Source organism: Zootoca vivipara, chromosome 1, assembly GCF_963506605.1.
Source record: "Zootoca vivipara chromosome 1, rZooViv1.1, whole genome shotgun sequence".
Classification (NCBI taxonomy): domain Eukaryota; kingdom Metazoa; phylum Chordata; class Lepidosauria; order Squamata; family Lacertidae; genus Zootoca; species Zootoca vivipara.
The window spans coordinates 16,317,750-16,345,675 of NC_083276.1; the positions used below are offsets into that span (position 1 = coordinate 16,317,750).

The window sequence follows — 27,926 nt, forward strand, 5'->3', positions numbered from 1 at the left end:
GCTACACCTGTGGGCCAATTATATTGTGGATTGACTTCTGCCTGCAGCCTGATTGGCTGCTCCTACAGGCCAATCAGGTAGCAGATTCACTTCTGCCAGCCGCCTGATTGGCTGCTCCAGCAGGCCAATCAGGTTGCGGATTCACTTCCACCTGGAGTTGGATTGGGTAGCTCCCGCTGTTTCTGAATCCTATTGTTCTAGGATTCAGCTCAGTACATAACAGAGGGGAAACTGTTCCTAAATTATAGCTTGCCTGCAGTTTGTTTATTTATTAAAAAGATTCTTAAACCTACTTTTCAGGGCACACTGCCCTCACAAAGAGGATTACGATGCTCTGAAAAGACACTCTGGTTTGCGAACAAAGAGCTGTTAAGCGCCTTCCTCCTTTCAAAAGACAATAATTATTTTGAAAGCAATAGCCGTGGTAGTTTCTTTTTTATAAGTGAAATTCATAGAATCATAGAGTTGGAAGAGACCACAGGGGCCATCCAGTCCAACCCCCTGCCAAGCAGGAAACACCATCAAAGCATTCTTGACATATGCCTGTCAAGCCTCTGCTTAAAGACCTCCAAAGAAGGAGACTCCACCACACTCCTTGGCAGCAAATTCCACTGCCGAACAGCTCTTACTGTCAGGAAGTTCTTTCTAATGTTTAGGTGGAATCTTCTTTCTTGTAGTTTGAATCCATTGCTCCGTGTCCGCTTCTCTGGAGCAGCAGAAAACAACCTTTCTCCCTCCTCTATATGACATCCTTTAATATATTTGAACATGGCTATCATATCACCCCTTAACATTCTCTTCTCCAGGCTAAACATACCCAGCTCCCTAAGCCGTTCCTCATAAGGCATCGTTTCCAGGCCTTTGACCATTTTGGTTGCCCTCTTCTGGACACGTTCCAACTTGTCAGTATCCTTCTTGAACTGTGGTGCCCAGAACTAGACACAGTACTCCAGGTGAGGTCTGACCAGAGCAGAATACAGTGGTACTATTACTTCCCTAGATCTAGATGCTATACTCCTATTGATGCAGCCCATAATTGCATTGGCTTTTTTAGCTGCTGCATCACACTGCTGACTCATGTCAAGTCTGTGGTCTACCAAGACTCCTAGGTCCTTTTCACATGTACTGCTCTCAAGCCAGGTGTCATCTTCATTAGACTGCTTTCAGCGGACGCCAAAGACACACCTGGCTTTTGATACTAGTGATGTATTATGTTTAGGACCCACCTGATTTCTGTGATTGTAGGTTGTTTTGAACTGTTTTCCTATTGATGCAGCCCAGAATTGCATTGGCTTTTTTAGCTGCTTTTTTAGAAATGATCTATATCTTGTAAAAATCACGTCACTTAGAGACTCCTTACGTAGCAAGAGACTAATACATAGAAACAGGTGATGATGACGATGTATGTCAGACCATGAATACCCCCCCCCCCCGGGGATATAGATGGTGGGAACTAATTCAGGCACGTGGTGGCATGCTAACTGGTGAGTTCATAGCTGGGATGGTATTCAAACCAGGTACTTCTAAGCTCACAGTCCTAACTATATAAACTTCCATGTTTGGGGCAGTTCATGAAGGTCCAATTTGGCATATCAGATTTGAATCTTGGAAGCCAATGTTCAAATCCCTTCTCTGTCATGGCACTCAGGCTCTGAGTGATCCTGGGCCCAGGGGTGTAGCTACGGCACCCAATCTCTCTCTGTTGTGTCTGACTAGCTGTTATCATTGATGTGAAACAAACATTATGGTTTTCATTGTGCAACATATGTTCCACAGCAGTGCAGGAGACCCTTTCATCTCCCCCTCCAAGATGGATCTCCCCCCTACTTCCTCCTCCTTCTTCCCAGAAGCACCTTGCTCTCCGCCAGAGCAGTGACCCTGGCAGCCTTCCAAATCTCCAGTCTCTGGTCACACCTGAGACAAGAAGTACCCTCAATTGCTCTCTATTGTAATGCCAATACTGTAGTTTGCTCTTTCCTCAGCCAGGCTGGCTGGTTTGCATAAGGCAGCTCAAGAATTCCCTGTCTGGCACAGCTCTGCAGTTAGTTTTTTTAATCCATATCCCAATCAAAATCTTGGTATTTATTCGTTCCTAGTGTTTAGGGGGATCCCTCCCTATTTCTGTAACACTATTATTTTTATTGATTGATTGATTGAATTTGTATACCACCCTTCATCTGTAGATCTCAGGATGGTCCACAGCACAAAATTACAATATAAAAACCACAAAACGCATAACAATGATTTCCCCTCCCACAACACATTTAAAAGGGCACAGGATGTCAAACAGGCAAAGGCCTGCTTGAAGAGGAACATTTAAAGAGTTTATGCATGTTGAGATTACCAAACCACAATCCTTCAAACCACATTTTTAGTTTGACTGCTCATAGTTTATACACCAACGGCAATAGGAGGCACACAATATCTATGATGTGCACCAAGAAAAAGCTATGGTTAGATATGGCACTGCTTGGACCGTCCGACCCCTCTCAAATCTACCATCTCGCAGGGTTCTTGCAAGGGCAGAATGGGCAGTGTGCCAACATTGCACTGTAAGTGGCTGGCACATATGATATGGGATCCCCTCCGAAGCCTATGGAGGAGACGTGGGAACTTAACCTGCAGCTACCTGAGTTAACCTTCTGCCATTCAACTGGAAACCAGTCTTCTTATGCCTGTGGCACAAACCTCCCGCAGCCAATCACCTGAACACATGATACAGAACTTTTAGTATAGTCTCCATAGCATTTAAGAGCAAATGCCGATGTCCAGAATGTAAGACTTTGGGGCTTACAGGGTCATGTTACTAGAAGCCACATACTGCACATAGGCTCTTCCACTGTGGGAGGCAGCCGGGTCAATGTTTGCAGCCAAATGTAAATAGACTTGGGGAAACCTGAGCCTTGGGCTTTCACATATAAACTTTCATGAGGTTCATAAAGCTACAGACCTAAACAAGTTCATTTCAACCTGGGCCCTGCTGATTTAATTGGAGCTTGGCTTCCAAATTAGCATGCTTAAAAATTTTAGGCTAAATATCTATCTAAGCTTTGCATTTTTCATGCTGTTAAACAGTCATAGAATACCAGTAAAGATACGTATATAAAGAGAGAGTGAGAGAGAGCAAGCGAGCTCAATTTTAGTTTTCAGAATTAACTACTGAAATGTCATGAGGAAGAAGACAAACAAGGCACCCTGGAAAGCAACTCGAAATAAATTAAGCAATAAATACTATGATTAGAGATGTCAATTCTAGTTGCTCGTTGCGCCTCATTTTTCCAGTCTGAATTTCAGTTCTCCATATTTCTCCACATTTTGTTGCAAGCCATTTCCCTTAATATCATGCACTTTTGTATGCCACTTTCACCAATGTATACATTTACATATATACAAATGTGCATTCTTGTGCACATAGCTTGGGCTAGCGAACTGCGCTGCAAAATTCAGAGAAATGCAAATTTCAAAGGATGGCAGCTTACTCATTTATCTATTGCTTTAGGAAAAGTTACTTAAGTAAGGTATGAACTTTACCACATTTCTCCCCAACACTAATTATGATCAGACTGCTGCTTTGTAAATAAATCACCCTACAACCAGCACCTAAATTCACGCAGCAGCACTGGAGTCACCCAAACCTTGCATTCAGCTTTTTAAGTAACAAGGACCATTACTGCATCTCCCACTGTTGCGTGCATTAAAAAAAAATGAATTTCAGCAAATATCCTTGCAGCAATGAAGGACAGGGCATTTTATACTTTCCCTCTGTACTGTTTTACTGACTAAAACTGCCAGCCCAGGTTGCAGTTTTCCACACAGGAGGTATTTCCCCCCTGTGGATGAAACAGCTGCCAGAGGTATGTGCAGTTTCTATTGGAAAAATGGAACAGCTTAAAGATCATGTTCACAGCAAGAATCTCTTCGACTCCAAGTGTCCAAGGATGCTGTTTTTGGCTGCAGTGGTTAGCCAAGATGTGAAGCCTTCCGTGCTGTTCATATATAACTGCACATCAGCCCTGCAAAACTGGGTGTGTGTGTGTGTCATCTTATAGCCTCTTAAACTGGGGACAGCAGAATTCTATTGCCCAGAAGTGTTTTACTTTTTTTTGCTGCACAAACGGACCCCCATCTCGGGTGGTCAGACATTGTAATAAAAGTTTGTGCAATGGATTTACAGCTCTGGAGCACACATGTCAAAGGCAATACATTTCATACGAACACCAAAGAGAAATATAACATGAAAGAGGTTGGCAGGCAGCCATAACTGTCCCACAGACCTGCTTTTGTCCGTGAAAGAAGTACATTCCTTGGTTATTCTTTCAATGGCAGCCTGAAGTTACCCCTTCATGTTTGGGTGAAAGGGAACACTGGGCAAAGAGCAGCCACTTGGCTTTGCCATTCACATGGCAAGACTGACTTTACTCCCAGCACTGCAAATTGCACCACAATTGCATAACGAAAGTTTTTATGCCATTTGAGCTGTGCCACCCTGAAAACTTCCAGAATCTTACGAGCATGCCCCAGAAAGGGGCGGAATGCACATTTTAAAATGTACTCTAAAAACCAAGGTGCCCATCTTCTCCACCCTTACTTGCTTGCTTTGGAGTGGAAAGTAGATCCTGCACTAAGAATGCAGCAAAAAAACCCAAAAATATGTCCAGCAAAGCACCGTTACGACAAGAAGGCAGACAGGTAGAAAGAAGAGGAAAAGGGAGGCAGATGACTGCCAGCTTTCCTTACCTCCATCCTGCAGAGAGTTCATGATATTCAGGGCAAACAGCATGGCGTTTGAGAACGTGGTCGCCTCCTCCTTGCTGGCGAAGTTCAGCCCATAGACCTGCCGCGCATCGCGCCACTGATGGAATGTTGGTGTCGCCTGGTTGTACTTTAGTCCTTTCACAATTGAATAATTGATCACTACCTGAAATATAAAGTGGGGAAGATGAATATTAAAGGGACAAGAAAGAATGGAAGGAAGGGAGAAAATCAGCTGCACGAGGGAAAAGGACCAGTGTGTCTTTCTTCTTTTTTCAGAAACCTCTTCCATCGGTGTTACATAAAAGAAGTTGCAGGGAAGGGGCCTGCCTCCCCCCTTCCTTGTATTAATATTTTACCATGCTTTTATATCAGAGAGCAACAGCAGCAGAAGACATAATGAAAGTTTGTTTTTATCCCTCACTCTAATCACACATTAAGGCCCTCATACAATTCTAATTGTGGGGGGCGTGATGTGTGGGGCTGCCATTTCCTTCATCACACCCCTGTTGCCCCGGCTTAGCCACCCTCTATGAAGTGGGGAGCCTATTCCCACGCTATTCTCCATGCTAATGCCCATGTAAATGTTTTTTTTGTTATTGCTTAAGGGGCCTCGAGGACCACGTCTCCCCATATAAACTGACCCAGACTCTGTGTTTATCCTCTGAGGCCCTTTTCCATGTGCCACCTCCATAAGGGGTCTGTGGAGCTCCTAGAGGCAACACAAGAACGGGCATTTTCTGAAGTGGTTCCCCATTTGGGGAATGCTCTCCCCAGGGACGCGGGTGGCGCTGTGGGTTAAACCACAGAGCCTAGGGCTTGCCGATCAGAAGGTCGGTGGATCGAATCCCCGCGACGGAGTGAGCTCCCGTTGCTAGGTCCCTGCTCCTGCCAACCTAGCAGTTCAAAAGCACGTCAAAGTGCAAGTAGATAAATAGGTACTGCTACAGCGGGAAGGTAAACGGCGTTTCCATGTGCTGCTCTGGTTCGCCAGAAGCGGCTTTGTCATGCTGGCCACATGACCTGGAAGCTGTACGCTGGCTCTCTCGGCCAATAACGCGAGATGAGCGCCGCAACCCCAGAGTCGGTCACGACTGGACCTAATGGTCAGGGGTCCCTTTACCTTTATCTCCCCAGGGAGGTTCGGCTGACCCCTCGTTATGCATTTTAAGGCACCAGAAGAAAATATTCCTCCTCTGGCTGATTAACATTCTTCAGCCTTTTAAACGTGTTTGTGAGAGGGAGGGGGCTACTGTTTTCTTGTTTTTTATTTGTGTTTTTAATCTTGCGTTTTTATCTCGTGAACTGCCCTGAGATCTTTTGATGAAGGGCAGTATATAAATCTAATAAATACATAAAAGTTAAACATGAATAAAAAATTTAAGCAACACATAACACATCTTAAAAATGTTTTAAACAGACACATTTAACAGGATAAGCATTATAAATACAAAGAAAACTCTCCCTAAAATTATTTGTCAGTTTAATCATTTGTGAAGCAGCCCAGATTTTGCTTAACCATTCCTTGCTTATTCTGGGCCTGAGCTACACCCCAGGTATTGGTTCCAGAAGGCTTGAATTGAGGAATCTGTCCTATGCTTTAGGTTCTGTATCGCTCAGGAATCTAACGTACAGAGAGCCCGCGAACTACCGTACTTTTGAGGTTTTTTTCTACAATTAAGCGGTGTATAAATGTTATGAAACAAACAAATAAATATGCAGAACAGACTCCCTGCATGGGGGGGGGGGGACACTCTTTATAGTAGTTGTGAACCTGATTTCACAACTACCACCACCGCAAATATACAAAGCTCATGAACTACGATGAGGTCACACATGTAAGATTATCAGAACCCGGGGAGGCTTAAGTAGTCGGAGCCAATGAAATGGCAGATTTAAAAATACACACTCAGCGTTTTCAATTTAAAGCCCCAAAGCTCTCCCTTCATTCTACTGTAATCAGATGAAGACACCTCTCTGGGTTTTAAAATACTGATTTGCGTCTCTCTTATACAAATAAAAAGATTTGGGGTGGGGTGGGGGGTCTCTTTCCAGCCACTCACCAAACCCTCAGAGGGGACAGAGAAGTGGAATGTTACACAGTCTGTGTTATTTACCACAAGCTGATGAGAGTTAAGTGGAATGCACACAGTGTTGCCATCTGGGCATTTTTTTAAACAAAAAAATCAAATGTAGTTTCAGCCTTCATACATACCATAAAATTAAAGCACATTCCAGCCCCCAATAATCTTGGAAACTGGAGTTCAAAGCTGCTGAGAATTGTAGCTCTGTGAGGGGCATTCCAGGATTTGGAGATAGGAGGAATGTGCAATAAATGTATCATGTGTTCGCCACCCCAGTGTTAGCCAATGAGTAGGTATTCTGTGGTAGTACTCATCACCTTTTCTTCTTTCGGAAAAATAGTTTCCTTTTGATTTTCATAGGTTTTTTCAGCCTTTGGAAAGATAATTTGGATTTTTGCAGACTTTTGTACATCTACGCTCAGCGTATTCTGGCTACAGGCTTAAAGATGGGACTATATATATATATAGTTTTGGGGGTTGTTGTTTTTTAAAGCACAAAACCACAGGCCCTGCTTACTGGTTTTTATTTTAAAACATACAGAGAGGAAATTGCAAGAAGCCGCAGTTACTCACTTGCTGATCTTGTAGTTTAACTCCGACTACTCTAAATGTGTTACTGGCAGTGTTGTGGTAGATGTTGATTCGGCTGAAGCCTTGTTGGCCGGGCTTTATTGGCACCCATTTCTTGCTGGTATCGTCGTAGACCATAACTGACGCCCGGGCTTGGCAAATACTCTGTTCACTGCAAAGGAAGCAAATGAAAAGCATTAACAAAAAGGCAATGGATAACCGGATAAGTAATAGAAATTACCCCAGAATTGGCCCTACTAAACATCTTTCAGGATAATAATGCCCATTTAGACCACAAAGACCTCATAACCCACCTACTTTCAACAACCAGGAGTGTCATAACCAGGCATTGGAGAGACCTGTCAGGTGTAGGCATGGACCAATGGTACCAAGTAGATTGGGAAACAGCCTTACTAGAAAAACTAACCAACAAGCTGAAACTGGCACGGGGACAAATAGAAGAGGATGCCTTCACCCCGGTATGGTTCCCCTTTATCACACACGCAGCCCAACAAGATAATGACAAAAATTTACCACCAGCGTACAAATCAGTATGGCTAACCTGACCCAAAAATACCCACCCACCCCACTCACACATGAAAACAAAGACCATCATAGCCAAGCACAAATGAACAACTACATCCTTGGCCAACCCAAATCTCTCTCACCATCAAAAGAACACAAGCAAATAAAGGAGTACCAACACAAACAAAGCTGACATCAAGCCCTACATATATGAAGCAAAACAGAAACATCGTCACCTACTCTCACCCCCATCCACCCTCCCATCCCCTATCTACTTCGTTTTCCCTCTTTCTTCTTAGTTTCTTAACAAATGAAACTGATTTGCAAAAAAGATACATGTTATAATATGAGTGACACTGCACACACCTTTGTAATTCAATGAATCTTTAATAAAAATATACCCTGACCTTTGGGTATATTGGCTTAAGCAGATGGGTGCTGGAGTCCAACAACAGTTGAAAGGATAGGATCCCCTTCCATATAAGAATTATAGAATCACAGAATTGTAGAGCTGGAAGGGACCCCGAGCATGGGCGTAGGCAGGGGGGCAGGAGGGGGCAATTGCCCCCCCAGAAGCAAAAGGCTGAGGGGCGCAGGCGTGGCAGCCCCAGGCTTCTGCTCCCGGTGCGAAGCTCCAGAGGTGTGCGGGGAGCGTAAGCGGAGGAGCGCTAAGCAGGAGTGGGGAGCGTAAGCAGAGGAGGCAGCCACAGGCTCGCGTTCCCCGCACACCTCTGGGGCTTCGCGCCGGGAGCGGGAGCCTGGGGCCGCCTCCTCGGAAGACCGGGGAGGCGCAGGCAACGTAGCCCCGCCCACATTCCCACTGTGGCCCCTCCCCTCCCGCCCCTTGCCCCCCTAATTTTTATCCTGGGTACGCCCCTGACCCCAAGGGCCATCTCAACCTACCCCCTGCAATGCGGGAATCTCAACAAAAGCATCCAAGACAGATGGACACCCAACATCTGCTTAAAATCTCCAATAAAGGAGTCCATAACTACCCGAAGGAGTCCATTCCACTGTTGAACAGCTCTTGGTGCAGATAATACTGGATAATACTGGACCATTTGCCCAACGTCATGTAAAGAAGCTTTTTGAGCTCATAGCGGATCATTCCACTACAGTGGTACCTCGGTTCTTGAATGAAATCAGTTCCAGAAGACCATTCAGCTTCTGAAACGTTCGAAAACTGAGGCAAGGCTTCCCATTGGTTGCAAGACTTTCTTGCACTCAGCGGAAGCCACGTCACACATTCAGGTTCCGAAAAACGTTTGAAAACGGGAGCATTTACTTCTGGGTTTTCAGTGTTCCAGAACCAAAATGTACGACAATGGAGGCGTTCAGGAACTGAAGTTCCACTGTACTTGCCCAGCTATTTTTGAACAGTTCTGCTGCAACACTGACTTACATTGCATGATGAAAGCCAGTTAGTGTAGATGGCCATTGAATAGCATCTGCCCACTCTCACAATGAAAAGATGCTGAGCAAGTGATAAGAAGTTTGGTTATTTTTGTGGATTCTATATCCAGGCACATTGATCCAGTTTGTCCAGTATTACCTACTCTCACCAGCAGAGACTTTATAAGACCCCTGACAAATAGAAGAAGGGTCCAGCATGCTACCAAATATCATTTTACTGGAGGCGGTAGTTATTGACCTGTGATCATATGCATACAGAAACATGTGCTTACTAAGATATGCCCCCCTTCTCAATTTAGTACATTTGTGTGTGTGTGTGTGTGTGTGTGTGTGTTTTAATGTCCTGCTGTATTGGCGTCTGCTAATAGCATTCAATATGCCCATGCTGCTTGCAGTTTTTCTGCAGGAACTGCCATGTAGTAGCATTGCTGGCCATTATCGCATCTCCAACTCAAGTCCTTGGTTCTGGGTCACTCTACTGGGTTGGAGAACACCCCACCCCCACCCCACCCAGGAACTGCCAGGGCCTCCAATCTGGTTCTTACAGATTCTGGGAAGAGTTTTACAGCTGCTAAGTAAACTATAGAAGTAACACCCTAGCACAACGGCATATTTTGTAGTCCCATAATAGCTACTTGTTCTAACGTTTTAAATCAATGCCAGTCCATTTTATTGTATATAGCCAAAGGCATATACAATGGACGACAGAGAATAAAAGGAAAACTTCTAAAATCATACAACGTAACCTGTAGCAGTTTACAGCATAGCTGCCAAGTTGCTGTCAGAGAAATAAGGGACCGGGCGGAAATAGCAGGCCGGAAGTAGCGCTGCCGCCATTTTGGAACTGGGTGGAGCATGCTCAGAAGTGACTTTTGATGCTGCTTTGCCCAGTTCCAAAATGGCCGCCGCGCCAGAATAAACCGGGGGAAAACAAAAAAATCCGTTTTTTTAGCTAGGAACAGCTGGAAAAACGGGGATTTCCCGGGGAAAACGGGAGACTTGGCAGCTATGGTTTACAGCATAAAAGAAATTTACAACATTAGAATTTAAGATCGCAGTGCATTCACATAGCTGGAACGGAACTTCTTGGCTGCCATTTGCAAATTTGGCTACCAGGTGTGTAATGTATAGACATTTATCGGCAAGAAGTTTGACTGTCACTTTCTGTGCAGATCGACCTGGAAGCCAATTAAGAACAGGCAATATAAATTTTCCTCTGGGCAAATCAGGGGGCAAATCAGCAGATAGTATGTAATGTCACCTACCCTTATTGCATTCATATAAATATATATTTGTGATCCATATGGGAAATTCCCCGATATCTCCCCTCTAAATATGCTGAGGGGAATCTGTTGGAATCTTAGTTCTATGAAGACCCTGCATAATGTTCTAATATTGGCTGTCTTTGGCAAATTCAAAGCAGCAACGAAATGAGATATGGTAATATTTTACAAACTTTATCATTTATGTTTTGAAGTATTCCATTATAAAGCATTTAATGTAGAATGCAAAAGAACAATAAGGACCCATTTGCGCACATTAAACCAGCTAATGTTCCATCAAAAACAATAATTTCACAACCCAAATTAGTGTGTGGGCAGGACATCAAAAGCAGACAGGATGGGTGTGTTTTCTCCAGTTTCATAAACACTAAAACAAGCTTTTGTAAAGAGCATTTCAATTCTGCTGCCTTTCAAAGTGAAGAAAGAGTCGTTTATTTTGCATAATCTTCCCAGAACCATGCTGTTGGCGTATCGCTCCCTAACTTAGGACCAATCTACATGTTGTGGATGTAGACCCATGATTTAGAAAGTGGATGCAGTCAACACTTTTAAAGAAGTGGTCTGCTTTGATATGTCATACCTGTTTTCGGTTATGATTTTGTTGTATGCTTGATTTTGCATTTTAATAAAATTTAAAAAGTGTGGTGGGAATGACTCCAAAATGGTAAGCAAGAGGTTGTGTGTATATGGGTCGGTTAATCTGTCAAACCTGGTAGTCTCTCCTTTTTCCAATCTTAAATTCAGTTCTTCATATTTCCACAACAGTCTGCATTCTTTTTTAAGTCCTCATGAAACTTCACAAGCATTTTACGGCAGATTTCATAGAATCATAGAGTTGGAAGAGACCACAAGGGCCATCCAGTACAACCCCCTTCATGTATGGGTGTCTGTGTTTGTATGCAATTTTGCCTAATATACATATTTTTGCAAGGCAAAGATTTCTGTATGTTATTTTCACTAATATATACATTTTTAATGCACACTTTACCCTAAGGCATTTCTGCACACAATACTTGGTTTGAGAAGTGCATTGCAAAATCCAGAGATTTGCAGATCTCAGAGTTGGCAGACTTTCAGTTCACACACTACAAATTAAGCAGATTCGACGTTAAATATGAACTGAAACAAATTTCTGCTGCTTCCTTACGTGTGACTTTTCACCAGCCCACCGTTTTCCACCATCACCATGATCCAGGCCACTTCCTCCTAGCTGAGCTAGTCCGAGAGAAGTGTCTCAGTAATAGGGTGTTGAAGCAGTAGACAATAAGACTGTTTTAGCATTTCGATGGCGGTTCGAATCCCCGCGACGGGGTGGGCTCTCGTTGTTCGGTCCCAGCTCCTGCCAACCTAGCAGTTCGAAAGCACATCAAAGTGCAAGTAGAGAAATAGGTACCGCTCCGGCAGGAAGGTAAATGGCGTTTCTGTGCGCTGCTCTGGTTTGCGAGAAGCAGCTTAGTCATGCTGGCCACATGACCTGGAAGCTGTACGCCAGCTCCCTCGGTCAGTAAAGCGAGGTAAGCACCGCAACCCCAGAGTAGTCCAAGACTGGACCTAACAGTCAGGGGTCCCTTTACCCCTTTACACAGACTACAGAACCAACCAGTTGTGGGCACAGGCCAGTCCAGCAAGATTTCTGGTGGTTGAGCAGAGCATCCCCAGAGGGCCCCATTGCTTACACTCAACAGCAACGGCATCCATGTGGCCAAACTTTAGGGGGAAGCCCAGAGAGATAAAAAACAATTGATGCAAGAAGCTAAGGTTTACTATTTCCACACTTGAAATTGCCCCTGCCCAAGTACAGGATGTCCAGTGCACCTTGGTACCTATAACTATAACACCTTGATTGCTTCCCGACTGTCAGTATTTTGTGGGAGGGATCAAAATAAATACAGGATACTGTATGTAGGTTTGTGAAATTAAAGTGGACAATAGCACTCTGGGGCAATAGATCCTTAAAAAAAACACCTCTAGAATTTTTGAGGTTAGGAAAGTGACAGGGAAATGAATGGAAAAGTATGGGGTGGGGAAATGATTAATGGGAGGATGTATAATTCAGGAAGAAATCAGGACGAATGCTAATTGTCGTATGACCTCCCTCCAAGCAAACCAGAACAAATGCTCTACAGAGACCAAACTTAGCGTAACCTTTTGTATTGCAAACTAAGACTAATGCTAAACAAGCAGGTTGTCTGGAAAAGCCCACAATTCGACATTAGGGTTCTCTTCTTTATCTATATTAGGGACCCAGGTGGCGCTGTGGTTAAACCACTGAGCCTAGGGCTTGCTGATCAGAAGGTCGGCGGTTCGAATCCCTGTGACAGGGTGAGCTCCTGTTGCTTGGTCCCAGCTCCTGCCAACCTAGCTGTTCGAAAGCACGTCAAAATGCAAGTAGATAAATAGGAACCGCTACAGCGGGAAGGTAAACGGCATTTCCATGTGCTGCTCTGGTTTGCCAGAAGCGGCTTTGTCATGCTGGCCCCATGACCTGGAAGCTATACGCCGGCTCCCTCGGCCAATAATGCGAGATGAGCGCACAACCCCAGAGTCGGTCACGACTGGACCTAATGGTCAGGGGTCCCTTTACCTCTTTATCTTTATTAGGGCTGCCAACATGGGAATGAAGCAGCCCAACCACATAACCGGCACACTGCAATGTGGAGTTCCGGCTCTGCAGATGTGGTTTTCACTGGCTATCCATGCCACCAAAGCGATGATACACCAACCAGGCCACTTTGTGCTAGGAAGCAGTAGTAAATAATCAGAGCAGAAGATTGGGTGGGCCTGTGCAAGCAGCTCAAGCATAGCAAACCTTTTAAGCTGTGCCGGCATGATCTGCTTAGGCCGTTTCATACTTTCACTAAAAACAAGAGCAGCAGCAGCACAATGCCTAACTCATTTTAAAGGGCTTATAACTCGAACTGCTTCCACAATCGGGGAAGCATAACGTTAAAAGAGTTCTCTAGATTGCTACACAGGGAGAGCTTCTAAAGCCCGACTGCAACAGAAGTGCCTTTTCTTTTTTGGCGGGGGAGCGTTATCTTTCTAACGCAGCTGCTGCAAATCAGCAGCATTTACACTGCAACCCACAGGAGACATCCCTTCCACAAGCCATACACACACACAGCCGTGCATTTTCCACAGGCTGAGACCAGAAGTCATCATTCCCTTCCCGCTGGAATTCGTTCAGAACAGCGGAAGAATTCTCATACTGCTGCAGTGTTATATCAGAAAGATAAAAAATAAAGATAGTAAGATTTCTGAGCAGCTGACCATCGTCCTGGTAAATGCTGCTAAGGCTATAATCAAGAACGTGTAATTCAAAAACTTATCCCTACCATTCAATTTTGGTGGGCTGGACCTGCAACACTTGATGGGGGGAAAAGGCAATAGCATTCATTATATATACCCAGCTGTCATGGACACTGGGAGAGGGGGGTTCTGATGCCTTCTCTTCTCTTCTCTTCTCTTCTCTTCTCTTCTCTTCTCTTCTCTTCTCTTCTCTTCTCTTCTCTTCTCTTCTCTTCTCTCTTCAGGGCCAAGTGTGCATTCTCACGTACCAAATAAGATGCACTTAGCTTGCACAACTGCTGAACCTGACTAGTTTCAAGGTGAGGTCTGGACAATCCCCTTGTCAGGCTGAAAGCTAATATATGTCTATAAGAGAAGACACGGCGCCCTTCAGCTGAAATGACAGGCATGCATATTAGTAGAACTGAAACTCAGCAATCAATATTCTCTTTCCAACCACAGTTCGAGGTGGGCTGGCTTCCTTTTTAAAAATAAACTTCAATGTGCCACATATGAATGTCAATGTGTTTATCCTTATCCATTTTTTTGTTGTTAGTGACAACTCATTTCTCAAGATAGGAGCAAGCTTACTGGTCATATCACGTTGGGAGGATCTGCCAGCTGGGTTCCTGGGTTCAAATTTGCAAAACTGTGCTTTCCGCCCAGGAGAGGAAGATGCCTATTTGGTTTGATCAGGGTAGGAATGCTTTCAGATCGGACCAGTACTCTGAAAATGCAAGGTGTGCCTTCTTCCCCTTTTTCATCTCTGCAGGAAGCCTTGATCAAATCCCATGCAAAGCCACACAACCCAGTTCCAAAGTCTCCTTCCTACTTGCATTGATGCTAGTGAGTTCCATGCAAGCCCTCCCTTTAAGGACTCAGCAGTAGTAGCATCCTGTCATGAAATGTGCTAGTCAGATCATTTGCCTATCTAGCTTAATATTTTCTATACTGACTGGCAATGGCTCTCCAGGGGTTTGGACAGAATCTCTCCTAGCCAACCTGGAGATGCTGGGGATTGAATCTGAGACCTTTTGATGGCAGATTCTCTACCACTGAGCTACAGGCCTTCCTGTTTGTGTGTAATTATACCCCCATTGGGTGGCATAGCGCCCCCCAATGCACATGACATCATCAGCGTTTTCACAAGCACTTAATGAACACTTCCACCAACTTAGTCCAGGCGGCCCTCCAAATTGAAATAACCACTGTTGGAAAGAGGATCCTGGACCAAACAGACCCTTGATCTGACTTGTTCAAAATAATCTTCAGCTTTTGTTTCTTTTGTATGCAAGGTGGGGATCTAGGCAATTGCACTAGGAAAACCTACAGGCATCTTTAGTAAATGCTGACAAGGGCTTTGGTTCACAGAAATGGGATAGCCACTCAGAACACATTTCTCTCCCAAAGCTTCAAAATCATGGGCAAAAACAATGGCTGCAGTGAAGTTTTCCACTGGAACAACCCCAAACACGGCAACCTAACAATAGGGATACTGTAGTGTGCTGTGTGATTAATGGAATGAACGAGTAAGGCAGTCCCTAAGAACATATGGAAAGACTTGGCGCACAATAATCTCCTCCAACCCAAGCTGCACTGAGGCCAGAACGAGATGCTACAAAACAGACATAGGACTGCTGCAAAAAAACAAAACAAAACAGCAGCCCAAATCCTTCTCCCAGGGATGCCTGGGTTTTTTTGCAATGTCATTTTACATCATTAAGTTCCGGGTTTGCTGAACCCCAATGAAGTTGAGGAGGAGGCAGGGAAACTCTTGGAGCACAGCGATGCAATGCGATGCATTTTTGTAGTCCCCGGCATTACAGAGGAGGAGGAGGAAGAGATGTAGCATTGCTGGTTTAAGCAGAGGCCATACATCTGCTGGCACATCTGGTGATAAATGAGTTGCAGCTATAGAAGAGTGCTGTAGTTCTCGGTCTTTCCAGTCAAGCTGGTGCACGAGATGGATTGTGCCTCTTATTCTCTAAATCACTAAGGACCAAAGTAGAATCCATCATGCAAAGACCTCACATTTGGCAACAGCTCAGCAGTACTGCGCTGTTTTGAATGCAAAAGGTCCCAGGTTCAGATGCTGGCAGCTCCAGTGACAAAGATCTTGGGTGGCAGGACTGGGAAAGGTAGATCGCTCCTTGGCACTCTGGAGAATCTCTCGTCAGTCACAGTCGAATATATGCTGGGGCCAGATGGGCCAATGGTCTAAAGACATCTGTGGTCCTCCAGAAATTGCTGCACTTAATTTCTCACCATAACTGTCTTCAATGTTTTAATCTTAAAGTTTTCAATACAATGGAGCAGGATATAACTGGTGAAATAAAATAATAATAATAATAATACAATAATAAATAATAAAATAAATCCCTAACAATTGCGTGTATAAATTAACTACTAATGCACTATTACTGTATCAATAACATGTTGCAGAATATTTATGTATGCAACTACAGTAGCTCTGATTTTGTTAGCCCAAAAATGGAGGGTGTGAGAGGTCCCAAAGAAGGCTGAATGACAGCTTAAAATGCTGGGAGTATGCAGAGTTAGCAGGTCTAACCAGCCGAATAAGAGGGTAGAGTTTATAAAGAGGAATGGTATTTGTGGAATACTTAGAAAATAACTGCAAACTTGTGAAAATCCTAGCAGGAGGATTAAGGTAAATTCAACTGTATAATCTAAGTCGAAGTAGTATGTAAAAGGGGGGGGATTAAATGGTTGGAATAGAATATGCAGTAATAATGAGAAAATTAAGAGCCAAGAAAGGAGAAGTGAAGTTGATGAAGGTACTATTTTACCGGTGGATAATTTACTGGGGAAAATATATAACTGAAATTTATTTTTTTATTTTTTAAAAAATACATGTAGCAGAATGAAGAGGGGAAGGTCCTTTTAATCAAATATAAACAAATGGTGATGCAAGTTAGTGTGCTCATTTATTATCTGAGACTATTTTGGCTTTACAGTGTTAATGGATGGGGAATGAATGAGGAAAAGATTGTAAAGCTTATCCTTCCCTCTAAAAAAATGAATAATGTTGGTTTATTAATTGAAATGTTATCATATATTTCCTTCAATATTTTATAAATGTAATAAATTATTACATTATAAATAATGTAATGAAGTTTTAGTAACCTGTGCAATTATTCAAATTTAATTGGTTCACGAATGAGTGACCAATCAGTAAAAAAGGGTGCAGGATAAATTCTTTAATCAGCTGACAATCCTAGAAAACCTGCTGTAGCTGCAGCTTATATTAGCGGTCACATTGTTTCTAATGGACACACAGCCTCTGAGCACTTTCGCAATAAGTCAAAGCCCGTTCCCGGCTTCATATTTAAGACGCGTCATTTCCTAACGTACAGAACAGAGAAGAGACTGATTTAACAAACCAAAGAGCGCCAAAAATAGGAATGAGGAACAGAGGAAGCTGCTTTATAGTGCCATCAGTCCATCTAGCTCAGTAGTGTCTACACTGATGGGCAGCAGCTCTCCAGGGTTTTAGACAGGGGATTTTCCCGGCCCCACCAGCTGGGGATCAAACCTGTGACATTATGCATGCAAATCATGTGCTCTACCACAGAGACACAGCCCTTCTGCACGTGCAAGGTTTCTGAGTGAGTGGCTAACCACATTTTAAGATCCCCTAAGTATTTGTGCATCTCCCTACCCTTGCTAGAATCTGAAGGGTGGGTGTTTAAGGAGGAAGAACGGCAAGCATTACCCACATGTTGCAAGGGGCAGCTCCTTCTCTGAGTTATGAGTGCACAGATAATAATAAAATAATAATAATAATAATAATAATTTATACCCCGCCCATCTGGCTGGGTTTTCCCAGCCACTCTTGGTGGCTTCCAGCATAATATTAAAATACAATGATTAATCAAATATTAAAAGCTTCCCTAAACAGGGCTGCCTTCAGATGTCTTCCAGAAGTCCAATAGTTGTTTATTTCCTTGACATCTGATGGGAAGGCATTCCACAGGGTGGGCGCCACTACCAAGAAGGCCCTCTCCCTGTAACCTCACTTCTCACAGTAAGGGAAGTGCCAGAAGGCCCTCGGTGCTGGACCTCAGTGTCCGGACTGAACAATGGGGGTAGAGACGCACAGAGGCAGTCGCTACAGTACTATGGCGGCTGCATGAACTTATCTGCCGCTTTTTCTACCGTTTTAAAAGGGTCAGTAGCTCTTTAAATGCCACAAGGCAAAGTGGGGACACACGGAAGTCCTCCACTGAAGCTGCATGTGTTGCTGATACTGCTTTCTTTCTGAAAAAAAGTGCTGGCTTTTTGAAAGGTGAAAGAGAGATATATGGAGGCAGTGCAGACAGCTCTGTCAGTGCTGAAGAGGCTAGGACGGTTTGACATTTGGGTTCACTCCAGCCACACAACACTTGTCAGCAGGTGCATTAAAAACTGCATAGCTGCAACAATGAGGTGTCCTCAAAACGTGGGTTCTTTCCGCATCAATATAGTGAGGACCCAGACCTAGCAAGTCAACTTTCTATCGGTTAACCAATGCGAGTGGACAAAATAACAATATCGTATTTTCACATCGCTTCTTGTTGTTTCTTCCAAGCCTAGAGGAAGTCACAGGCCTATGACACATCTCCTGCGCTTGAAAAGGCCAGTAAAAAGAGCCACAGTAAACCTCAACCAGTTTTAGCCGTTTGTAACAAAAAGACATGGTATTTTGCAAAGGACATATGTAGTTGCCCTGCTATGCTTACCCTTAACAGGTTCGTGTGAGAGAGGGCGAAGAGGCCACAGGTCTGTTGCCACAAACTGCTCACTCCAAATAGATTGAACGTGAAATGGACATTCAGTGGTAGCTTGAACTTAATCCATTCCGGGAGTCCGTTCGACTCCCTAAACCATTCAAAAACCAAGGCGCGGCTTCTGATTGGCTGCAGGAGCTTCCTGCACTCAAGCAGATGTGGCATCGGAAGTTTGGCTTCCAAAAAACACTGGAACACTCACTTTTTGCGGTGTTTGGAAGCCGATTTGCTCAAGGTATGGCTGTATGTATTATATAAATTTATGAAAGTAGCAGGTGAAGGGAAGATTTAAGGAGGTTCTTTAAGTGTACTTAACATAAGTTAGGTGTAGCTAACTTATGAGCAAGTGTACCTAACTCATCTTTGGAGAGGGCAGCGTGTTTCCACTTATTAACAAGTATGTTGTTGTTTAGTCGTTTAGTCGTGTCCGACTCTTCGTGACCCCATGGACCAGAGCACGCCAGGCACTCCTGTCTTCCAATGCCTCCCGCAGTTTGGTCAGACTCATGTTGGTGGCTTCGAGAACACTGTCCAATCATCTCGTCCTCCGTCGTCCCCTTCTCCTTGTGCTCTCAATCTTTCCCAACATCAGGGTCTTTTCCAAGGATTCTTCTCTTCTCATGAGGTGGCCAAAGTATTGGAGCCTCAACTTCAGGATCTGTCCTTCCAGTGAGCACTCAGAGCTGATTTCCTTCAGAATAAATAGGTTTGATCTTCTTGCAGTCCATGGGACTCTCAAGAGTCTCCTCCAGCACCATAATTCAAAAGCATCAATTATTAACAAGTATAGTCAACAATTTAACTCGGTTGGTAGAGCATGAGATTCTCCAACAGTCTGACTTCACACACACCCACACACCAAGGTGCACCTCTTCATTGTCTCCTGAGACAGACAGATGCCAACAACATGAAGGCAGTTTACTCAAACTTCTGCCTTCGCTTAAAACCACCATTTCTCTCATTTCCTCCATCCCTGCTTTACTCAAACTTCTGTGGCTTCAAACCCCCACTAGTGAGCGTCCCTGCCTTCTCACTCCTATGCTATGGTCGGTGGTGTTGTGCAACCTGTTTTCTTCTTTGCTCCCTCTATCCTGCCCTGACTTCATGCAAATCCAGGATTGCGATTTGGCACTACAAATCCTCCAACGGGGGCTGGACATTTTGTGCACAGAGGAAGCCATGCCTGGGGGTGGGACAAGAGGAAAACCTTAATTGGTGCCACAAAGGTCTTGGTGTTGGTGCCCGTCAGGCCTTGCTCGGGAAAGCATAAAAGGAGATCAGTCCAGCACTCTCATTATCCAACAAGCAAAGGAGAGAGAAACCGAAAAGTATCCCCCAGGTAAGAAGCAGAAAGAGCACTTCCTATTTATTGAGCTTTCATTCTGATCTGTTTTTTTTAATGTATATGACCCTTCATCCAAAAATCCCAGGGCAGTTCACAACAGAAACAAAATACAAAATGCATAATAAAACAAAAATAAGCCTTACAAAAATCTTACCCCCTCCTTCAAACGCACTTAATAGGTCGTAGTATGTTTATCAGCCTGGTTGGAGAGAAATGTTTTCACCTGGCACCTATTAAATACGTAACGAAGGTGCCAGGTGATCCTCCCTGAGGAAGGCACTCCACAATCTGTTTGAAGGGAGTTTAGAGGACACTGCCTATTTAATGAATATTCATTCCAGTTTGTGAGGGGTGATATTGTGTCAAAGCAAGCGTGCACTTTCTACGTGACTTCTCTTACTGGGAAAAGTCCAACCATTCGGGGAACTTTTTTTTGTCGAACAAGACCTCCCGATCAGCTGTTATTGTGCAACCTCAATTTGCCAGCATGTAACAGAATCCCACCAGAAGATAGTGAAAATTTGGAAGCACTCAAAAGAAAAAAGCCAAGTAATACAGCAATGAATCTTGGGCCCATGAAGGGTGCCAGGAAAACAGAGACATTATGCAGGAGAGTATGAAAGGGGAGAAGAAATACTTTAATAGAAAGAGCACCTTCCATCCTCCACCTCTCAGTATTTTTTTAAAAAAAAACCTTTAACGAACGTTTTATCTGCTAGTACAATTTATGTGCAAGCATGCACAGCCAGATGTATTTAAAAACATCTGGCAAGCAGCAGCAACCCCACACAGCTACCACAGGCACAAAGGGAAAGAGCTCTCCTTTTGCATTTGCATCGGTTACCTTGTTTATTTCAAGTATTTATATTATTTATTTCATTCGTCAGTCACTTTTTACAGTAAATGGAAGTCTCAAAGACTTGACAAAAACAAAACACAGACTATAAAAACAACTGAAAACCAGCCCCCCCCCAAAAAACAACAACATGCCAACAACACAAGATACATGAAATATCTCACATTTCCTCTACAAAGAAAATATTAACAATAAAAATCCTAAAGAAAGATAAGAACGTAAAACCACAAATTAACCCCAAAAAGTGCTCTGCCCCCCTTTCCACCGAAACAACATTTCATACAATTATAGAGTTGGAAGAGACCACAGGGGCCATCCAGTCCAACCCCCTGCCAAGCAGGAAACACCATCAAAACATTCTTGACATATGCCTGTCAAGCCTCTGCTTAAAGACCTCCAAAGAGGGAGACTCCACCACACTCCTTGGTAGCAAATTCCACTGCCAAACAGCTCTTACTGTCGGGAAGTTCTTCCTAATGTTTAGGTGGGATTTTCTTTCTTGTAGTTTGAATCCATTGCTCCGTGTCCGCTTCTCTGGAGCAGCAGAAAACAACCTTTCTCCCTCTTCTATATATATTTGAACATGGCTATCATATCACCCCTTAACCTTCTCTTCTCCAGGCTAAACATACCCAGCTCCCTAAGCCGTTCCTCATAAGGCATCGTTTCCAGGCCTTTTACCATTTTGGTTGCCTCCTCTGGACACGTTCCAGCTTGTCAGTATCCTTCTTGAACTGTGGTGCCCAGAACTGGACACAGTACTCCAGCTGAGGTATGATCAGAGCAGAATACAGTGGTACTTCCCTTGATCTAGATGCTATACTCCTATTGATGCGGCCCAGAATTGCATTGGCTTTTTTAGCTGCTACATCACACTGTTGACTCATGTCAAGTTTGTGGTCTACCAAGACTCCTAGATCCTTTTGACATGTACTGCTCTCAAGCCAGGTGTCTCCCATCCTGTATTTGTGCCTTTCATTTTTTTTGCCCAAGTGTAGTACTTTACATTTCTCCCTGTTAAAATTCATCTTGTTTGCTTTGGCCCAGTTCTCTAATCTGTTAAGGTCATTTTGAAGTGTGATCCTGTCCTCTGGGGTATTAGCCACCCCTCCCAATCTGGTGTCATCTGCAAACTTGAGCTTTGTGAGCTTAAGCTAAAAATCAAAGGGCCCTGGGTTCAGATTTCACCTTCGCCATACACTCACTGACCCTGCGTAAATTACAATTCCTTAGCCTCCATTTCCTTCCCAGCATCTCCTATGGGGTAACCATGATTAGCTTCACAACCCTTGCTATCAGAATTAACTGAAGTGTTATATAAAAGGAAACTCAACCGTCACGACATTTTGAGCAACTGCACACATAAAGCCCTTGAGTAGCTTCGTGTGCTGCCCTCGTATTCTCAGGGCATAGTTCCTTAATTTTCTTCCTTCGTAGCTGGGGAAGGCGGAAAAAATTCGGTTCAGTTCACACTTTACTTCACTCAATTCTTTTAAAATACTCAGCGAAACAATACGCAAACTGAAAACACAGCTGTCCTTCAAAATTTGCAGTTCTCCGAATTTAATGCAGACTTTAGGGGATAGTGCATAAATTTAATAAATAATTATAATAATTTTTGAAAGCGTATTTTTGGTGAAAACAAAAATGCATTACAGTGAGGGGGAACTGCTTGCAAAAATAATAATGTGTACAGTAGCTAAAATTGCATACAAGCTGTGCATGTCAGGATAAATGAGCACTAAAATCCTGGTGAATTTCCGTGAAGAATTCAAAATAAATACCAGTAAATCAGTCAATCAATCAATCAATCAATCATACTGATGCAGAAATGTTGTGAACCAAAACATGGAGGATGGCGCAGGCTTCCTTTTTCCTGCTACAGAGACTAGACCCCAAACCAATGCATTCAAACTGGAGGTTTTTAAGCAGAGGTTAGATGGCCATCTGTCCTGGATGCTTTAGTTGAGATTCCTGCTGCATTACAGGGAGTTGGACTAGATGACCCTTGGGGTCCCTTCCAACTCTACGATTCTATGATTCCTTCATCAGATTTTGTGGGCTCCTCCAGGAAACCTGTTTGGTGAATCACAGCAGGAGAAAACAAGCTTGCTCCCTCTTCCATGTGACAGCCCTTGAGATATTTGAAAATGGCTGCCATATCTCTTCTCAGTCTAAACATACCCAGCTCCCTCAACCGTTCCTCATAAGGCTTGGTTTCCACACCCTTTATCCATCTTGGTTGCCCTCCTCTGCACATGTTCCAGCTTGTCAATATCCTTCTTAAATTGTGGTGCCCAGAACTGGAGACTCCTTATGGTGGGAAGCCATCAGATGACTGTAGCAGCTACCAATTCCAACAGTCAAGTGGCCCTGTTTCAAACTGGTCTTAGCACCACCATGCTCCTCCTTCCTCGGACAGCACCTGGCTTCTTCGTGCAATTGGAACAAGAGGAAGAAGGTACAATGAAATTGCAGTGAACGCCAATTTCCTTGTTCCTCTCTGCAAATCCAAGGAGGTGACAGGCCCTGTCCGTGGGAAGGTGAACAAATGGGTAACTGCAGCAGCTACTGGAAACACCAGCTGCTACTGTCAAAGAGAGCCTTCCCACAGTACACTAACCAATTAAAGAAGTTTTTAGTCAAATTTACTGCTTTAGTTTCAACTCTTTATTATGCTGCTTACATACACTTAGCTAAACAAACTGGAAATTGATCTTTAGAATCATCTTAGACTTAAAGCATATTGCTTGAAAAGATGTAGACAGATAATTCAAATCAGTGTCATGAATAAACTCGCTTGTGGATCAGAGCCAAGAAAAAACTTTCACATGGAAATAAGCCTCTTCTCAAGGTTTGTAAATTTACTTGATTAACCAGATCAGCAAGTTTAGTCCCTTCCACTTTGATTGTGTTTTTTTAATTCAGAACAGAAAGCTATATGCTTTGTAACTTTGTAAAGTTTGTTAACAGTTCTGCGCATTTTCCAAATCCAAAGCAATAACAGCATTTGGCAAAACAGATAATGAAGTTAGAGAAAACATATACACTTAAACAGAAGGACATTCAGCCCGCATGGTGTGTTGAAAAAGACTGAGGTAGAAGAGATCATATCTTTAACGGATTCCAACTGAAATTCACAAATGCAATGAGAGACAGACATAAAAAGGAGCAGTTATACTGCTGTTCCAACAAATCAGTTTTTTGTCTGGAGATCTCGATCTCATGTGTGTTATTATTTACACACACACACACACACACACACACACACCTTTGCATCAAATGAACCCCACTCATACCAGATATGAATCCCTATGCTTCATATAAAACAGGACTATTGTTCTCCAGTGAATCATTGCAATACGTTCCCAGTAAAGTTGCCAAGTACTTACCTCGCTGCCATCACAGAAATAACTTGGTGTATGTTTTGGGGAGAACAGTACTAGCGATCTGTCCAGCACAACTGTTGCATTAAAACATGTCGCCCTTGTAAATTTACCACGTTACACAAAGCAGAACATGAAGTAAGCCAAGCAGTTTAACTTGAAAGTTTACACTAGGTCTTGTAACCAAACAGGAAAAGGAAGCTTTACCAAAATAGAGAGCGTATGTGTGCAGGAAACATCTCTGCGTTTTTGGCTTGATATTTTTTGTTAGCAAAATTTATTGTTCAGCAGAAAGGCCAGTGTGGAAAAAAGAAGAAGACCAAAATAGCCCAAATTCGAGGGCACGAATAGTGCCACCCTCACTGGGACTGTTGAGGATATATATATATAAAGTTCCCCAATAAAGGCACCCATCAATGGAACTCAATATGGACACAACTCGTCAGCATTTTCCAAAATGCATAAAGGTAAAGGTAAAGGGACCCCTGACCATTAGGTCCAGTCGTGACCGACTCTGGGGTTGCGGCGCTCATCTCGTGTTATTGGCCGAGGGAGCCGGCGTATAGCTTCCAGGTCATGTGGCCAGCATGACAAAGCCGCTTCTGGCAAACCAGAGCAGCACATGGAAACGCCGTTTACCTTCCCGCTGTAGCGGTACCTATTTATCTACTTGCATTTTGACGTGCTTTCGAACTGCTAGGTTGGCAGGAGCTGGGACCAAGCAACGGGAGCTCACCCCGTCACAGGGAATCGAACTGCCGACCTTCTGATCAGCAAGCCCTAGGCTCAGTGGTTTAACCACAGCGACACCTGGGTTCCAAAATGCATAGGGTCACAGAAATTAAGCTAGAATCTGCAATGTGTGCAAGCTGCAGTAATTTGTGCCGGTTTGGGAAGGGACAAGGAGCAATGCTGGCAAGGAAACCACTGGTAATTTGGGTCAGCCAATTTCTAGCTGCTGAGATTTCAGCAGGCACTGCCAGGGCACATGCAAACACTGTCATAAGACCCAGAGACCTGATTATTTTTTTAAGCAAAACCGAATGCTTAGATTTTCAAGGAAGCTGGATTCTGCACCGTACTTCATTCTAAGCTTTTCTCCTGTGCATCCACACAGAATTCTGCCATTCCCACACAAAGCCCTCATCTTTTAGGCACAAACCAGCCCTCACCTTGTTTTGCACATATATACATATACATATTTCTTTAAGTGTGTTGTTAAATTTGATTTGATTTATTATCAACCAAGTCAGATGGGTGGGGTTAGTTGAGAGTCCAGCACTTTAGGGGGTTAGATTAGATAACCCTACTCTATCATTCCATGATTCTACTATTCCCCCCCCCCCCCAGCACCTTTCCAGTTTCCTATTTATCTGTTAAACTCTGATACTTTCATTTCTGCCACTCTAGAGGTATGGTGAAAGATGAGCAATCCACATTTATTATATTGCTGCAGGGGGGGGGGGACTTCACACTCACTCCATGCCTTCCAATCTTGCTCTCTAGGTCATAATTATGAAGCCCACCCAGAGACTCCCGTATTCAACAGATCAACGGAATGGCATGTGCAAAGAACAGAAAATCCATATGGTGGGTTGGCCACACTTTTGAATTGCGCTAGCAAAAGTGTGAATCTACCTCTTTGTTTTGAGCAGGAACCTGCAGCTGTCTTGCGTGCAAGTGGTTAAGACTAGAATAAAACAGACGGGAGCCCAGAGAATAAGGTAATACTTCAGAGAGAGGGTAAACAGAATAAAACAGTGTATGACAGGAGGGCAAACCAACAGAGCACTGTCATTCTTAGATCAGATCTTCAAAAGAGGGAAACACAATCAGAACCAGTCAGAGGCGCCAGCTTGCAGAGGCAATGGGGGGGGGGCAACATTGCGCATGTGATGTCAGGACGTTGGGAGGAGCTGGGGGCGGAGCCAAATGTGGCAGCCACATGCCTAAATGGCTGGCGGCTTCTCCTCCGCCTCCTCTTAGCACCACCACTGGTGGGAAGCTGCTCTGACACCATGCTGGGCTCCACTCTTCAGCACCATGCTTTTGGAACATGGGGCCCCCTGGTCCCTACCCCCAAAATATAGGGGGCCCCAAAAGGTGCCCCCTGGGACCAGTTTACTTTCCAATTCTTCCAAATGTCAAATCCCAAATGTCTTCGTCACTAACTACTGAATCCCAACTGACTCGAACCTCCAGCCAATCAGTCTGCTGCCAGCTGGACCAAAAACAGAATTAACCCCTTATTGTCACACACTAGCACAACTTATTGTCACACACTAGCACAACTTACCAGGGAGGTGTTGTAAAGAGAGCTTACCTTCTCCTCATTCCCACTGGCGGAGCTTCATGCTCCGGCACCGGGGGCGGGGGTGGCGTGTGTCCTGGGGGTGTGATGCACCGCTCATAGGGGCGTGGCGCGCGTTCTGGGGGCATGGCGCCCAGTGCAGTGGGGGGGGGCAGCCGCAATGGCGCCCTCGAGATCGCGCTGCCCTGGGCGGAGTGCCCCCATTGCCCCTCCCTTCCTACGGCCCTGCCTATTCCCCCACCCTGGGTGAGCATAAGACAAATGCAAGTTCCTGCTGAAAACAGCACAAAAACAAAGTTGTAGTCCAAAATCTGCTGGAGGGCCAAGTTTGGCCATCACTGCTCTACACCGAGGTGCCGGGGAGCTACTGCCAGTGAAAGAAGACTGTGCTGGGCTATAAAGATGAGGGATGGTGGGAATTGTAGTCCAAAAACTGCTGGAAACCCAAGTGTGGGAAACTCTGATAGATAAACAGCATGACCAGGTACACATAGCAAACTGAAACTAGGATCCAGACCTTTCAACCGTAGGTGGCCTTTCAGGTTTGCTTCTTTAGCAACCTGAGATGTTCTATCTCCTTTCAGTTACCACATGGCAGTCTTATAAACTCTTCCTGTTGTTATACTTGAAATCTGCAAGGCAGAAGCTGGGTCGGGTGGAGGGAAGTGCTGCATTTAGAACTGTGCTAAAGAGAAATGAAATTTACAGCTGCAAATATTTTTGTTCTGTCTCACTGAGCCTAGTAGCTTGAGGTGAAAGGGACTTTCCTAAATCACTGCGAGATCTTAAAATCACAATCCGTACTTCCCCTTAGCTTTTGACCCAGTGGTTCAGAAAGCTCCTCCATGATCACCTGTCTCTTCATTTGAGAATCAATCGAGAAAGTCCAGTTGGCCCTTCCAAGTTTGCTTTCACACTGGAGCCCCTCAACTGTCACAATGTCAGTTTCTGTTCTGCAGGGGGCGGGATTTACTTGCTGGCTGCGTCTCACTTTCTAAGAAATAATAAAGTAGTGCTATGTCACTAACAAAAAGAAAAGAAGATAGCCAATGGAATGAAAAGTAGAAATTAAATAATTGTCGACTCCCCCGGCATGAACAGAAACTGACACTGGAGCAACTGTGGGGCTATTCAATCAGCAATTTGCTAACCTTCTCCATTCATTATTTTCCTTAAATTGGGTGAACCTACATGGAGAGAGTAAACAAGCCCTTAAAAGTGCATTGCATCTCCACAGTAGACAAGCTTGTGCTGCAATTGTATTTTATTACAAAAAAGCTGCCACAAATCAGATTCCCTTCCCCAAAAGAAACCCACAGGAAGGCA

General features: G+C 44.1%; 1 protein-coding gene across 7 annotated transcripts in view; it reads right to left on the reverse strand.

The window, feature by feature from the left end:
- Nucleotides 1-27,926, reverse strand: part of EVL (Enah/Vasp-like) — a 154,160-nt gene that overhangs the window by 68,743 nt on the left and 57,491 nt on the right. For 6 of the 7 annotated variants that reach the window (XM_060271873.1, XM_060271870.1, XM_035106135.2 and 3 more), the window contains exons 2-3: nucleotides 7,410-7,578; nucleotides 4,738-4,918 (exon numbers count right to left, since the gene is read on the reverse strand). In XM_060271873.1, coding sequence (XP_060127856.1) covers nucleotides 4,738-4,918; nucleotides 7,410-7,578 — 350 coding nt within the window. Of the gene's footprint in view, nucleotides 1-4,737; nucleotides 4,919-7,409; nucleotides 7,579-24,295; nucleotides 24,770-27,926 lie in introns of those variants that run through there. The other variant, XM_060271871.1, reaches the window with a different exon arrangement.